We start from the raw sequence: 15,061 nt of genomic DNA on the forward strand, positions 1-15,061 counted from the left end.
GCGGCAGCCGGTGCCGGAGCGTACAGGTAGCGGCTCCCGCCGCGCCGCCTTCGAGCGGAGCCCCGTGGGGCGGGCGGGCACCCGGCGGGGAGGGGGTCCTTACGCTTTTATCCTCTCGGAGGAAGAAGCTGTTTATTTCTCAGGAAATCCCACCGCGAAGGAGGATGGATTATCAGCACAGTGACAACGTTTTAAAAGCCCGGGAGAGACGGGAAACGCCCCGGCCCCTCGGAAGGGACTGATGCCGGCGGCTCTGTCCGCTGTGGGAGGCGGGCAAAGGGAGGGGAGAGAGAGAGGGAGGGACGGGTGTGCGGAGCCTGCTGGGGCCGTCAGAGGTCCGCTGCCGCAGGCGGGCTGTGGGCAGCTGCCCGCCCGCCCCGGGGCGCGTCGCCAGCCGAGGCAGCAGGTAGGGAGCCGGGCACCGGGCTCCCGGCGCGTGCCGCCCCGCCCCTGCGCCCGCGCCGACGCTCGTTGCCAAAGCCCGAGCGAAGTCTGGGGGCTTCTTTTCCTCCCAATTAAAACAGCTATGCGCCAACACTGTCCGGACTCTTCTGAACGAGTTAATCTTTTGCTACTTAAAATAGCCTTGCTCCTGCAAAGCGTAAGTAGAGCAAGCCTGGGCTGTGCCGCTCGGCGGGCAGGCCCGCAGCCCGCGGGGGCTCCGCCGGAGGGGACGTGGCCGCGGGCAGACCTGGAGCCTGCGCTGGGGACGGGCGGCGGGAGCCGGCCTGGGGCCTCTGCCCGCTTGCCGTGCCTCTCGGCCCTGGGCTGGGCTCCAGAAGGGCAGGGCAAGCCCGAGTTCTGCGCATTGTGCTGAGGAGGAGTAGTGGAAAGGGCTCTACTACTTTAAATACCTCCTGGTGAGAGTGTTCGCTGTTCTTGCCCCACCGAGGGAACCGTCTGCAGGCAGCGGTGCTCGCAGAGGGGACTGATAACTGAGCCTAGCGTGGCAGTGAAAAGTGTCCAAACGTCACAAAATACCTCAGAAAATGCAGCGGAGGGAGAAGCACCAGATATCATTTATGTCTGTGATTGCTGTGGGCATTGCCCACCGAAGTGTGCGTGTGTAGGGGCATGTTAACTTCTTCCTTAAGGGTTGCCACTAGCATTCAAACACTGATGTGCATTTCAAGACAGTTTTCTACTCAGGGTAAAGTTAAATTCTAAATAAGAAGCAGAGCCAGAATTGCTGCTGGCCCTGTAAGTGGGCCCTCATTCACAGAGAGCGGTGGAGTTCACTGATGTTACCCAAGATGGTTCTGGGGTTTCTCAGGGTGAGCACTGAGTTACCTGGCCCTTACAAACTTTCTCCTGATAGAGAGGCGGCCTCCCTGCACTGACCTCTCTGGTCACATCTGTGGTCTGAGAGTTACCAAAACTGTGCCAGTTACTCACTTGTTCACTTACGACTCACAAGGGTTGGAAAGAATTTGAGATTAATAAATATCCTTTGGAAGATATTTGCAGCTTGATTAAGTGAAAGTTTGCCAGTGTTATAATCAAGAAAAGTTGTTTTGTTTATCGTTTGAGTTTTTTGCTTGGTTTGCTTTTGCCTTTTTTTTGTTTGTTTGGTTTTTTTTGTTTGTTTGGGTTTTTTTGGGTTTTTTTGGTTTTTTTGTTTGTGTGGTTTTTTTTTTTTTTGGAGGGTTTTTTTTGTTGGTGTTGTTGTTTTTTTTTTTGTTGGTTTTTTTTTGGTTGGTTGTTTTTTTTTACATGTAGGCAAAAAGAGTATCAAGCAACTAGTGTCTGAAAAAATCACAGAAGCCTAGGATGTTATTAGATATCTTGAGTGAGTGCTAGGTCTTTAAGACACTGGCATAGATAATGAAGAAGGAATTGAACTGAGTAGCCAGAGCTACTGGTTTCCCTTTAAGGGAAATTAAAAGGGAAAATCCTACTGGAGCATGTTAGAATTAAACTAGAAAAAGATCTAAATGGTTTCCATATGACAAAAATAGACTTTAAGAAGTTTGAACAGAGTATATAGCACTGTCTCCCTTGCAGTTACTGTAACTTGCCTGAAGTCCCCTCAGACTGATACTTGTCTCTTGGGGTACCTGCTTCTCTGCAGTGAAAAAGGGTCTTGAGTCTTTGAATGCCAGAAAGTCTCTTCTCTCCTTTGTATATCTGGGCTGGGGGGCGGGACACTCCGGACTGTGCAGTTTTTAGATCGGTGTGGCTCATCGTATGTGGGCACCTGACAGATCTGTCTCATTCATGCTTTACTCACTCGGGATGTAGGGACTGTTACCCTCATGTTCGACGGCTATTCCATAGTCCCCTGATAGCTCCACACCCTTCACACATTTCAGAGTTTTATTGGTAAGTTACTGTCTTTTGATTCCAATGTAGAGCTCTAAGATGGCATTTGAGTATTCTGGGGGAGAAGAGGGTTTACTTTTTGTGCCTGTTTTTCTCCTGCAAGTAGCAAATCAGAGCAAGGGACTTTACAGGTGGGGTGTAGCTCTCCTGGCCTCAGCCCTGCACTCCTTGCACTTTTCCTTTACTCAGGCCAAACTTTCACTCAGAGGTAAGTGAAGCCAAGAAGAAGTGAAGTTTTGCCTGGGGTTTAAGGAGGAGGATCCATAGCAGTAAAGTAAGTTTAAGGTAATAACAAGTTCAGCTAAGGAATTAATTTTTAACAAATGATTAAAATACAATGAAAGTGATAATAGATGTGTTGGAAAGTATGACACTATAAGCAAGAAGAAGGGTATTTTTCAAGTCCTCATTTAAACAAGTTTATGAAGGGAATTATGAAAACTCATTTGCAACTTACGGAACACCCACCATTGTGTTTCATATATATGTACATGACCAAATACCATTAAGTTCCACTGGAAATTATAGTAGCTCATTCTGTCCCTGCATATCTGGCAGTTTGTCTGGAATGACATGGTCATGCTGCAGGCTGTGCAGAGTGACTGCTTTTATCAGATTTAAGTTAGCAGTTAAAAACGTGGTAGTTTTTACACTACCACTATCAGAGATGCCTGATTGTTTAGTGTAAAAACAAAGGAAATATGGCAAGTTGTTTTCTCTTTCAACTGGTTTATAAAATCTAGATAATTTTGGAGATAAAAACCTAAATCCCAATATTTTAGACTGTCACAAGAAATGAAAGAAAATGTGGATTGAATTTAAGAAATCCTATTCAGATAAGGACATCTGTTACATTTCTAAGTAATTGCTAAGCAATATTTTTTAGATATACTAGTATAATAAAATCATAAATACACCAGGTATCATAATTTGGTAATGTGTGTAACATAGCTGTATAGTTATTTATGTGTGTACATATGTGTCTATAAATACATAAACATGTACACGTAGAAGTAAAATTGTAAATACTTAAAATAACATATTTCACATACTTGATACATCATGATGAACCTCTTCAGTGATGTCATCAGAAATAGAAATAATAACTGGCAAATTCATAGATGCCACATGATAATTATTTTTCTCCTGTAGAGGGATCTATATGGCATCACACACAAACACACCATCCACAAAGTGTATTTGTACATGTATTAAACTTAGTGATTAATAGCACAGCATTGATTCTTAAACAGAATGCCATGCCAGTTTGTATGAACTGCCCATTTTTCAATATTTATCTCAGAGGAATGATTTTCTGAGCGACATAAACAATGTATGACTCCCAGTTCTTATTAAATGATCCCAGGGCTCGTGAAATCCTTGCTTTTCATAGCAGTGAATTAGATTGCTTTCTGAGACAGATTCTTTGTCTTACCTAATGGGTATTTTTGCATGAATGTCATGAAATACAGATAAAGATGTTTCAATCCTTATCTGCATTTTTTCCAAGCACAGCAAAAGAAAATCTTTCCCTTCACAATCCTTATGTAGGATTAGGGTTTAACAGTTGCCTTGCTCTGCATTTGAGCAGCACTGAGAGTAGTACTGTACAATTGAAGTTTATGTCATACTACAAAAGCTCGGAGTTGTTCTCAGCTAAAATACTGAGTTGTGGCTGTTTAAACTTAGATTTGGGTATTTTATTGTTGAACTTAATGGTGACAACTCAAATATTCTGTGAGCTCTGTGAGCCCCCTGGTTTCATTTTATGTCTTTTAATCATTATTTGTATCAAGGCAACCCTTTAAAATTCTTGATGTGATTTTTGGATGAGTTATGTTGGCTTAAAGAAAATTTGCTTGGAAAACTTATTGACACTGAAGAAAAATACAGGACCTGGATTTCTGAGAACCCTCCAACCAACAGAGATACGTATCTTTGTATTGCCCTTGGAAATTATGTCCTTCCTGTATTTATGTATCGTGGGTAATACACACTGGTAGTGAAGGCAATGACTGCTGCAGTTCACCTCTGTGTGCTTAAGATGCTGTGAAGTATTTGCTCACTGTTTAAACACATCTCTTTGTGTACAGGGTCAATTTGCACACTCTCTCTGATATACAGAAATAAAATTTTAAATCCATTTAAGTATTAGAATAGCTTTTTTTAAGTGCAGACTTTAAGAAATGCATCGTGTCACATCTTTAGTGTCCTGAATTATCTCAGCCTGGGCAATGTTGACCTGTAGTAAGAAGAAAAAAAATCTTAAGTAGTATTAGTGAGTGAAAAATGATCGAGAATAAATTAGATGGTATTATTTGTCATCTTTACTTTTTACAAGTTGTTGGTTTTTTTCCACTAATCACTAGATAGTTCTTCAGAAAAGCACAAAAAATTCCTACTTTTGTTGTAGTCATCATTTGGTGATCTAAGTAAGAGATATGCTAAAATGTGCATCTAGGAAAAAGAAGATTGCTATCTCTAGTCACCTTACAGTGCAGGGGTTATAATTTTCATGAGGGGAGATTAACTTAATTTTTTTGAACAATAGAAGGAACCATCTGTCTTTATAAAGAACAGTGTGTGGCCTCTGTGCCATTGGCTGCAAGGCTAATCTGAAAATGGACCATAATTAATGAATTAAAGAAGATTTAATGTGCTAACTTTTGCTGATTAATAAACTTTCTATTATTAGTAACAAAAGAACAAGCCACAGCTTTGACTACTTATTATCTGAGCTGCCTATTTTGCTTGATCTGGATAGAAAACAAAGAGCGAGGCAGAGAGAACTGAACTGAGGCACAGAATAGTGCTAAGGATAGAAGAGAAATGAAATACTGAACTTAGTGTTATGCTAAACTACTTTAATCCATCAAATATCACATTATTCATTTTGCTCTTCCTACATTTTGCTACTCAAAATGAGAACATTCCCAAATGGCAGTTTAGTTCTGTCCAAAGATGGAACTAAACTGAGTGTATCTTCAAATGGTTTTAGTAAAAAAGATAAAAAATTAATTCATTATTCCTTTAAAAATTAATACTGCTCAAGATTAAAATTACTTCATCTTCCAAAATATTGTAAACTTCATGAACTTAAGATTGAGGATTACATTTTAAAATCATATGAATAAATTAAATATATTAAATATATAAATTCTAACAAAATTTATTCAGTTTTGGGCTACTATTTTGAGAGGATCAAAAAAGATGCATTCTTCAAAAAAATCTGAATAGATTTTTAAAAAAAATATTTAAAAATGTTTTAGGACCAGAGACATTACTACACAAAATTGACATTTCATTGTTATCATCTGCAGTTCACTGTGCTCTGCTGGAAAAACAATTTAGTTAAATTAAAGGGAATGTGGTTTTGTAGAATATCAAAGATCTATTTTTTAGGGAGAGTTTTTGTTGAATCAACTTTGTGGGGATAAAAAGTGAATTAGTATTCCAGGATTTACAAAAATGCAAAATACGAATGGGTGTGTTGTGTCCTTTTGTGTGGCAGTATGCTATTCTGCAGTTAGAGGTACTTCATTGCCTCATAGTAAAATCAAGTTATTAAAAAAAGTACCTTAAATAACTTTAATTTCTTTAATTACATTAACTAAAAGCCTGACAGAAGTTCAGTACAGACTTTGGAAATGCTTCTTCTGGAAAACAAGTGACATCATTGTTGGAAATCACAGTAAATATAACACCAAGAATAGTACATTTTCTCAGTGGTAAATTCCTACCTGTAATGATGAATGTCTTTTCTTGGGAGTTGTAAGACACACGGGTGTTTGGACAAGAGTATAAGTATAAAAATTAAAAGAGTAAAGTGTAATTCAGTGATATTTATAAAATATTTGGACATTTTTAAACAAGAGGATAATTAGTCTTTTCCGATAGTGGGGTTTTTTCCATGCAAATTGTTATATCTGAATGATAATTATTATGTAAGTATTTCTGAAGGTATTGAAATTAGCTGAAAGTAAAGTTTTGCATTTTGTTTTCAGTTGAAGGTTGACATATAAAATATAGGTGTGTTCATTAGAAGAACAAAATGTACTTCTTACATATATTCCAATATTCTTACATATATTCCAATTAGGAACAGGCCAAGGATAGCAGAAGTGACACCAGCAGATAACAGCTTGTTTCTCAATTGAAGATAACTTGTGAGAAATCTGATCTTGTACTTTAAGCCTTTCCAAATCAGAAGATCTGTCACTGCCTAGAATTGGACGTAGGAAGCCCATCATACATGAATTGGTGGAAACTACAGAGAATATATACACCAGTTGTCACAGAATGATGGTTATAGGGTGTAATTTTGTATTTCTAAGAAAATCTCTGTGCACACTTTCTGAAGTGCCTTTTTTTTTTTTAATAATGTTGCAATACAGGTGGTTCAGTAACACCAGCTGGCAGGATAGTAAGGAAAATGCCATAGAAACCTTTCCACCATTCCTCTCAGAATTTCTGATTCTTCCCAATATTTCAGGTTACTCAAATAATTCTTTCTTTTTAGAAATCAACAAACTCAAACTTGACTAGGCTTTGAGAACATGCTTGTTGGTGGTGTACACATTCCAGAATTAAATTGTAAATTCCATAGGCTTTGAGTAATTATTTTTCTGTGTTTGTACAGTGTGAAAATAGCAGAGACTTGGACATTATTAACTTCCTGAATGCTGGAGTAAGTAAGTCCTGATAACAATAAAATGTTTAGAGTTAGGCAAACTTTGTATCACACTCTAATACAAGTGCAGTTATATTAACCATAGAGTACTAGTAGGAATATTCTGTTTAAGTGAACTGATTTCTACACACTCTTTTCTAAAAATAGGCAAGAACAGTTAGAGGCATCTCAGGTGGAGGAAATAGAAATAATGTTTTAAAAATATTTGGATCTTGTAGAAATTCTAGTTATGAATCTTTCTTGCCTGGTGTATATATTATATATATAAACCTGTACCAGCCTGGTGTAAGCACTAAATGTCCCACTTCTGTGCTCACCAAAACCCATGGCTGCATGGTTACAGGGCTATGTTGTTCTGAACGTAAGTGTGCAGTAGTCTACAGAAGGAAGTGCACTTAAATGTCATTTGTCAAGGATCAATCTGTTCTCCCCCCGCATTGTGCAACTGTAAGATTTTTTAACATTGCTCTAATTGCTCTAATGTTCTTATTGTAGGTTATAAATCTGAAACAATGGGTGACTGGAGCTTTTTGGGGAGACTGTTAGAGAATGCGCAGGAGCACTCCACGGTTATTGGCAAGGTTTGGCTGACGGTACTGTTTATCTTCAGGATACTGGTGCTGGGGGCTGCTGCTGAGGAGGTCTGGGGAGACGAGCAGTCGGACTTTACATGCAACACTCAGCAACCCGGTTGTGAAAATGTTTGTTATGACAAAGCCTTCCCCATTTCTCACATCCGCTTCTGGGTGCTGCAGATCATTTTTGTCTCCACTCCAACCCTCATCTACCTGGGCCATGTGCTGCACATTGTACGAATGGAGGAGAAGAGGAAAGAGAAGGAAGAGCTGAAAAAGAAGGGAAACGTCAAAGACAGCAACCACCCAGTGTCTGGCAGTGGTGGTGGAGGAGGCAATAGCTTCAAGGATCCTCTTGGCAAAAGGGGGAAGGAGAAGCTCCCGATCCGTGATGAACGTGGTAGAATCCGTATGGGAGGTGCCCTGCTCCGTACCTATGTCTTCAACATCATTTTCAAGACGCTGTTTGAGGTGGGCTTCATTGTGGGCCAGTACTTCCTATATGGCTTTGAGCTAAAGCCAGTCTACCAGTGCAGCCGCTCACCTTGCCCACACACTGTGGACTGCTTCATCTCAAGACCCACTGAGAAGACCATCTTCATCATCTTCATGTTAGTGGTGGCCTCTGTCTCCCTGCTGCTGAACATGCTTGAGATATATCACTTGGGGTGGAAGAAGCTTAAGCAGGGCATGACAAGCCGGTACAGCCTTGAGATGCCTGTTGCAACAATGACACCAGTCATGGTAACAGGGGAGCCCAAACCTGTTGCCCTGCCACCACCAGCACCACCCGTAGTGGTAACGACTGTCGTGCCCACCCCTGTTCTGCCTGACACCCGCGCTGTCACACCATTGCTGGCCCCGGTGACCATGGCACCCTGCTATGCTGCGGCTGCTCCACGACCACGGCCCCCCTCCAACACGACCTCTGTGGCTAGCTACCCTGTTGCTCCACCAGTTCCTGAGGAGAGGCACCGCGCTGTGACCCCCACACCCATCTCCACCCCCGTCACCATCCCAACCCCCATCCCCACACCGACACCAGCCATCATCAACTACTTCAACAGCAACAGTCATGCCCTGGTGGCAGAGCAGAATTGGATCAACATGGCAGCTGAGCAGCAGGGGAAGGCACCCTCCAGCTCAGCAGAATCCTCTCCGCCCAGCAGTGTCCGGCATCCCCTTCCCGAGCAGGAGGAGCCACTGGAGCAGCTACTCCCACTCCCAGTGGGGCCGCCCATTGCTGCAGCCAACAGTGGCAGCAGCACTAGCCTGAGCGGGGCAAGCGGCAGCAAATGGGATGTGGAGGGTGAGGAGGAGCTGTCGGAGGAGCGGCCCGTCTCGCCCGCCTGCACCACCGTGGAGATGCATGAGCCACCGCTGCTCGTAGACACGCGGCGCTTGAGCAGGGCCAGTAAGTCTAGCAGCTGCAGAGCCAGGTCAGACGACCTGGCCGTGTAGTGCGGTCGCCTCTGCTCCGAGGAGCGGGCGGTGGAAGGCGGAGAGGGCAGGGGAGCTGCCCGGGGCAGCCAGGCCTCACGTGGTGGGACGGCCTGGGCTTCAAACTTTGACGCTTGCTGTTTTTGCACCCTGTGAGTTGTAGTGGGAAAAAGTATGAACATTTTCTAATAGGTCAGGGGGGACCAAAGCACAGCCTGCGGGCCAGGGGACCGATCTCGCTTTCCTTCACATGTCGATGGCAGATCTCCCCAGGGCAGCCATAGGGGAGGCCTGCACAGATAAGAGGTGGTAGTGGTTGCTGGTCATGTGTCCGGAGGCTGAATTTCATCTGAGAACAATGTTAATATCCCTAGCGCCCATGTGGCTGCCTGTCATCTCCCTCTTGCCCTTGCCTTCACTTCCACCCTTTTTCACACAAGCTCTACGTGAGCAGATGCAATGACTTATTTTCTTATTCTTAAATCTCACATAGCCCTATGGCAAACATCAGGGTGGCATATTGCCTATTGGCACCTGTCACCTCAAAGGACCAACTTTCCATATTAAAGGTGGCTCAGTCTCTTCCATACAACATGAGTTAATGAAGCCTTTGTGCTCATGGCAAATCGCCAGTGTGGTTCTCGGCCAGGCAGAGTTTAGGTAACCCCTGTAATAGATTTTTGAGGTTCCTCTTTCTATAATTTTTTTTTACTCTTGACCTGTTAGGAAGTGTTCAGTTTGACCTTCTAGTCAGTGTTTGCCGACCATGATCACACCATGTTTTTAAGCCTACAAATATGTTTGAGCATGTTTGATTATAATTTTAGATGACTTCTGAAATTGCTTAGAGGAGGACAGGAATTTAAACCGCATCTCAGAAATTATTACACAGAACAATTTCTCTTCAGAAAGCAAGGATTATGATTTCAATATATTGTGGCCCCATACATTGCCCGTGGACAAACAATAGGATAAAGTACAGCTCTGCATTTTAGACTATTAGATATCAGCTTAAGTTTGTTGGGAAAATGCTTTTTAGAAGTAAACTTGAGTGCATATTTTTAAGTATTTGAATATTTTGAGAATTAATTTTGATCTGTAGGTTTAAAATTACTAGACTGCGTACTTAATCATTTTAGTTTGATTTTACAAGAAAATGTAAGGGGAAGGAAACTTACTAATGGTAAAATTCCCAAAGCAACGGTATTTCCTGTTGTGTTCTATCCTTTCCTTTAACAACAATCTGTTGTGTCTTACAGGTCAGTGAAAAAAGATTTAGCCAATATTGTATTGCAGAGAAGGTGGCTAAAATATCTGTATCACATGCTAGTGGCTGAAGGGTCTGTTCTGATCACACTGAAGTCACCCACAGAAATTCCATTCAATTTAACAAGGAGCAAGATTTGGGGATGGATCTTGCAGGCCTTATTCAAGCAAAACTAACATTCCCATGGTTTTTTGGGAGCCAGAAAGAATGTAGATTTGAGGCCTTAGATAAAGACATTAAAATCCTGCTTTTGAAAATTATGTTTCCCTTGAAAAATGGGTGGAGGAAACTACTGGGTATTTTTTTCTAAAGTGCAGCTTTCCTTACAGCTGGCTCTGTTCTTTATTCCTTTGTAACAAGTACCCTCACAGATATTAGTCAGAATTTTGAATGGCCGTTAAGGCTCAGGAGAGTTCGGGTACAAAAGGAATGCAGGATTAGGCCCAACTTCTGTTCTAATTAAAATCCAAAAGAACTGAAGCTCGGAGTCAGTTCTATTGCTGCTATAAATCGAAAGTACTGTAATTGGAGAAGAGCAGTCAAACACACTGGGATAACGCTTTGCATCCTCAAAGCATTTGGCCTGGCAGGGGAGTCCTTACTCGGGCAAAGCAGGGTCACCATGTGGCAAGTAGTTACAGTTGCCAGTTATCTCTGCTGTTAAATGTTTTCCTGAATGTGTTTATTTTATTCAACAGTTAAAATGTATTCCCAAGAATCTTCAAGATTAAACATATATTTTTACTGCTTTCTGAGTAGACACAAGTAAACACTGTGTAGTTTCTCATGATCAGAAGCACTGTTCTGCAGCTCTTGGCCATGATGTCTCATTACTTCCTTGACCTGCCTGTGGTGAACCAGGTGAGAAGTCTTTCTGCTGCCACTCATCTTAGGGCAGACACTGCGTTAAAAGTCAATGTACGGTAGTACAATAAAGTATTTTCTATTAGGTGTACAGCTTCAGGCATGCTCTCTTGAATTTTCTATGTTATAAGCCATAAAAACCCTTTCTGCAAGAAAGCTACAAGTTAAATTCTACTTTCTATTGTATCCATGCAACTACGCCGAAATTAGACTAAAGTTGATAAGGTGGCCTAGATGTAAACAAAGGCAGTTTAACACTCAAAACTTTTAGATTTACTAGCATCTATGGTAGCAGTTTTGTAAGTTTTGCTAAACGCCAAGTAATTAGTATTGCTGAGATAATGCAGTATGCATCTCTGTATTTTAGTACATGAAAATTCATGGGCTATATTTTCCTTTCTTTTATGCTTCTGAGGAATAAAGTCAAAGTCTCTCTGGAGTGTATTTATAGAAACCAGACCACCTGGAATACGTGCTTTTTGTATCAACACCTGAGAGCAAAACTGACTTGTTTGATGGAGCTCTGAATCTTGCAGTCCTTACTTTAGAACAACCCTCACAAAGTGTGTCCTGCAGGATTGCATCCGTGTTGTATATAAAAAGTAATAACAAACACAGGTTTAACTTAGGATCAACTGATACCTAGTCTGCCCTTTTCAAGTTAATATGTGTGGTTAGACCTGCAGAGAGTTCAGGTGTTTTCAAGCAGAGTAACTACTGGAAAGCTGTAAAAGATAATTTCTCCTGTTAGGTGAAGCCTGGGGGGAGAAATGTAACTCTACTAAAACCTTAAGAGAAATCTGACAGAGCAGCCTCTGCATCCAGGCAGTACTGGTCTAAAAAAGCAAAGCTACAACTCACAGGTTGTGCTTTTACTATCAGCTGAAGTTCCATCATGTAACTATACAGTGTCAAGATTTTTGTTACCTACAATTTCATTAGGAGTCCAGGAATTGTTTCTTCACGTAAGCCCAGATAACTCTTTCAGCAGAACTCCCCCTTAGTGCTTACTAATCCCTTTTACCTGCTGTATCACATCTCAAATCAGATTTGTTGAAAAAAAAATTCCTATTAGCATGGCCAATTTTGAGTACTTTACACATGAATCATCACTAAATTCAACATGCTATGAGTAAAGCATAACTATGCAGACTTCCGTAGTTCTAGAAAATATGTACAAACACCAAATAACTTGCTGAACAGAGTCTATTGGCAAAAATAATCTGCTAATATCCAAGTTGTTTACTCTTTCACATGAACTAATTCCAAAGAGGGAAATGGTAGCAAATGATGCTTGATTTAGCCTGGTCATACGGCTGTTCAAGCCACAATCCTGAAAAAACCTACACACATACATGAGACCAGTAGGTAAGTTATTGCAGAAGTGGAAGTCGGAACAGAATTATGTCAGGTATTAAGCAAACTGAAAAAAAACCCCAACAAAATACTCATATTTTACTCTTCTCTTACTGGTAGTTAAAGAAAAAAAAAAAAGGCTAAGGTAAGCTATGGAAAACAAAAGGAGAAAACTGAAAAAAGATACTCTTTGAACAAGTTACCATGTGTATGATATGCTACTCTTTTTGGAGTTAGTCAGCTCACTGGCACTAGTTGACCTTGGTTGGAGCATAGGGGGTTGGGCTAGGTGCCCAATCAAATGCCAATCAAATTCTAGACTTCCAGAGGTCCCTTCCAACCACCATGATTATATGAAACATTTTCCAAATCACTGATTTCATTAGCACATTTTTCATAATAGTTTTACAAAGATACAGTAAATTTACAAAGATACAAGATTACAGTAAAAAAAATACACATAAATACATAGGTTCTTGACCATGGACATAGTTGATCTGTTTTCTACCACTGGGCTTTTTTAATTAGTGCAGCTGTCAGTTAACACAAACGAAAACAAAGTTTAAACAGTTTAAACCCCAACATTTCTTCCTTTTGTATTTTGATTAAATGAAGACAGCCTGCTAGAACCTCCCCTTTATTAAAGTGGAACATGAAAACCAATCTTTTGTTTTTTCATAGATAAAAAAGTGCTCCTTGAATTTGTTGGTCCATGCTGGCATTGAAAAATCATAATTTCTTGAAAATAGGTAGCATGCACTGAAAAAGAGGTGAACTGTGCTTTTTTCTGGTGTAAGTTGTGTGCAAAGTGGTACCAGGGATTGCTTTGGCTCAGTATATTTGTTGTTTATCGAGGCACTTAGAGCTAATTAAATGTCTGACATTTTGCAGCTCTCGAGATTATTTTCTGGTGTGAACACGTAAGTATAGGATCAGTAAAATAAGGCAACCTTTAAAAATCAGATCAGTACTTAGGCCCTGTTTTGGTTAGTCATGGGACCATCTCCTCAGCTGCTACAAACTGTTGTACTCCACTAAATTCACACAGGTGACAACAGTCTGCAGAAGCAGAGCGTTGAGCCCCCTGGTCTTTTTGTTTAATACAGACCCTAACACCATGGATTTGAACAGGCTGGGGGTTTTTATTATTATTATTATTTTATTCCAAACGTTTTACTTTGATTTTTCTTGTGGAATGTGTGCTCTTGTAATTTTGATTTTCTGAAGTTTACATTCAGGTTTTGATTTCAGATTGCACATTTGGATAAAATAAACTGTTTTCTAAGTTTACATTTGTATAAGTAGTAAAAGAGTGACTCTGCCAATATATTAAACCTAAGAGAGAAATGTCTTACTGTAACACAGGAACTCTTTAGACATAAGGCAGTACCATTAAAGGTGGTTTAACCTGATCATTGATGTATAGTATCAGTTTTCTCTGTGTATTTAAAATATGGGAGCTGGATATATAGGGAGCACACTATAGAAAAAGATAACTTTTCATCATGAACTCAATTATTACCAAATAAACTAAGGTTCATTATTATTGATATGCTTTCTTGTGTGTTTAGAGATTCAATGACAAAAACTAGCTGTGACATATATCCTTTGAGTGCTAAATTTACAGCCTGGTTTAAAATTCCAAACAAAATAACTTGTGGAGAAACATTGCACTGTTACACTGTAGAACACTTTTCAAAAGATAAATGTTTTGCTTTCTAGCCAAAACCATGGTTCTGAGCCTGCAAATACAATTTCATGCAAGTTAGTTATTTTTACTCTTGCAAATAAGACCATAAAAGATAATGGGAGTATTTGCATAAGCAAAAAACCCTGATGTGAAAAAGAAATTGTAGATTTGCATTTTAAGTTTGTTGTAAGATGCCAATCAAATTCTAGAAGTTTCAGTCCTTGAAGAGTTATGCAAGAGATGTGAACATATTTTAAGGTGCAGAATATATTCCCCATTTCCATTGACACCATTTCTCACAGTTAAAGGGTTGTAAAGCATAAGAAAGCTTACTGAGAGCTTTCTTGTGCTTACCAGATGTTTGTCTTTTACATGACAGAATCTGACAAGAAGTACAAGTTTTTTGGGCTGTCAGGAACTTGTAATAACAATAACAACAGCAAACAGTTAAAAGTGCTGTCTTCAAAGTGCCTTGTGTATTAAATTCTGTAAGAAACAAGTTGATGTAAATGTAAATTTACCTCATATGTTTACAAAATTGTGACTAAATAAACTTTTTGTACCACAGCATTGTCTCTTTTAGATTAAATTTTCATGGTTGTGTAGATGGTCTTTTGAAATACTAACGCATTTCTGTCACTGGGCTTTTTTAATTAGTGCAGCTGTATTGCTAAAGAGAACTTGCCTCTGACCAAGAGCACTTTTTACTAGAATGTGTATGGCCAGAATATGTTACATACTTTCTGTTTAGATGAATGTTTCATTGCAAAGTTCCACAGTTTGGTAACTTGAAGAACAGCCAAAGTACTCCCAAGAGAGCTGAGAGCATCAGCTGGTGCAGATGCAGCTGTGCACTG

At 40.4% G+C, this 15,061-nt stretch overlaps 1 protein-coding gene across 1 annotated transcript; it reads left to right on the forward strand.

The window, feature by feature from the left end:
* Positions 1–519: 519 nt before the first annotated feature.
* Positions 520–14,771, forward strand: GJA3 (gap junction protein alpha 3). Its single transcript, XM_030477389.1, has 2 exons — positions 520–601; positions 7,508–14,771. Exon 2 carries the CDS (start codon positions 7,525–7,527, stop codon positions 9,046–9,048), a length of 1,524 nt encoding a protein of 507 aa, XP_030333249.1. The 5' UTR covers positions 520–601; positions 7,508–7,524; the 3' UTR covers positions 9,049–14,771.
* Positions 14,772–15,061: the final 290 nt, after the last annotated feature.

The sequence above is a fragment of the Strigops habroptila genome, chromosome 2 (assembly GCF_004027225.2).
Source record: "Strigops habroptila isolate Jane chromosome 2, bStrHab1.2.pri, whole genome shotgun sequence".
Lineage (NCBI taxonomy): Eukaryota > Metazoa > Chordata > Aves > Psittaciformes > Psittacidae > Strigops > Strigops habroptila.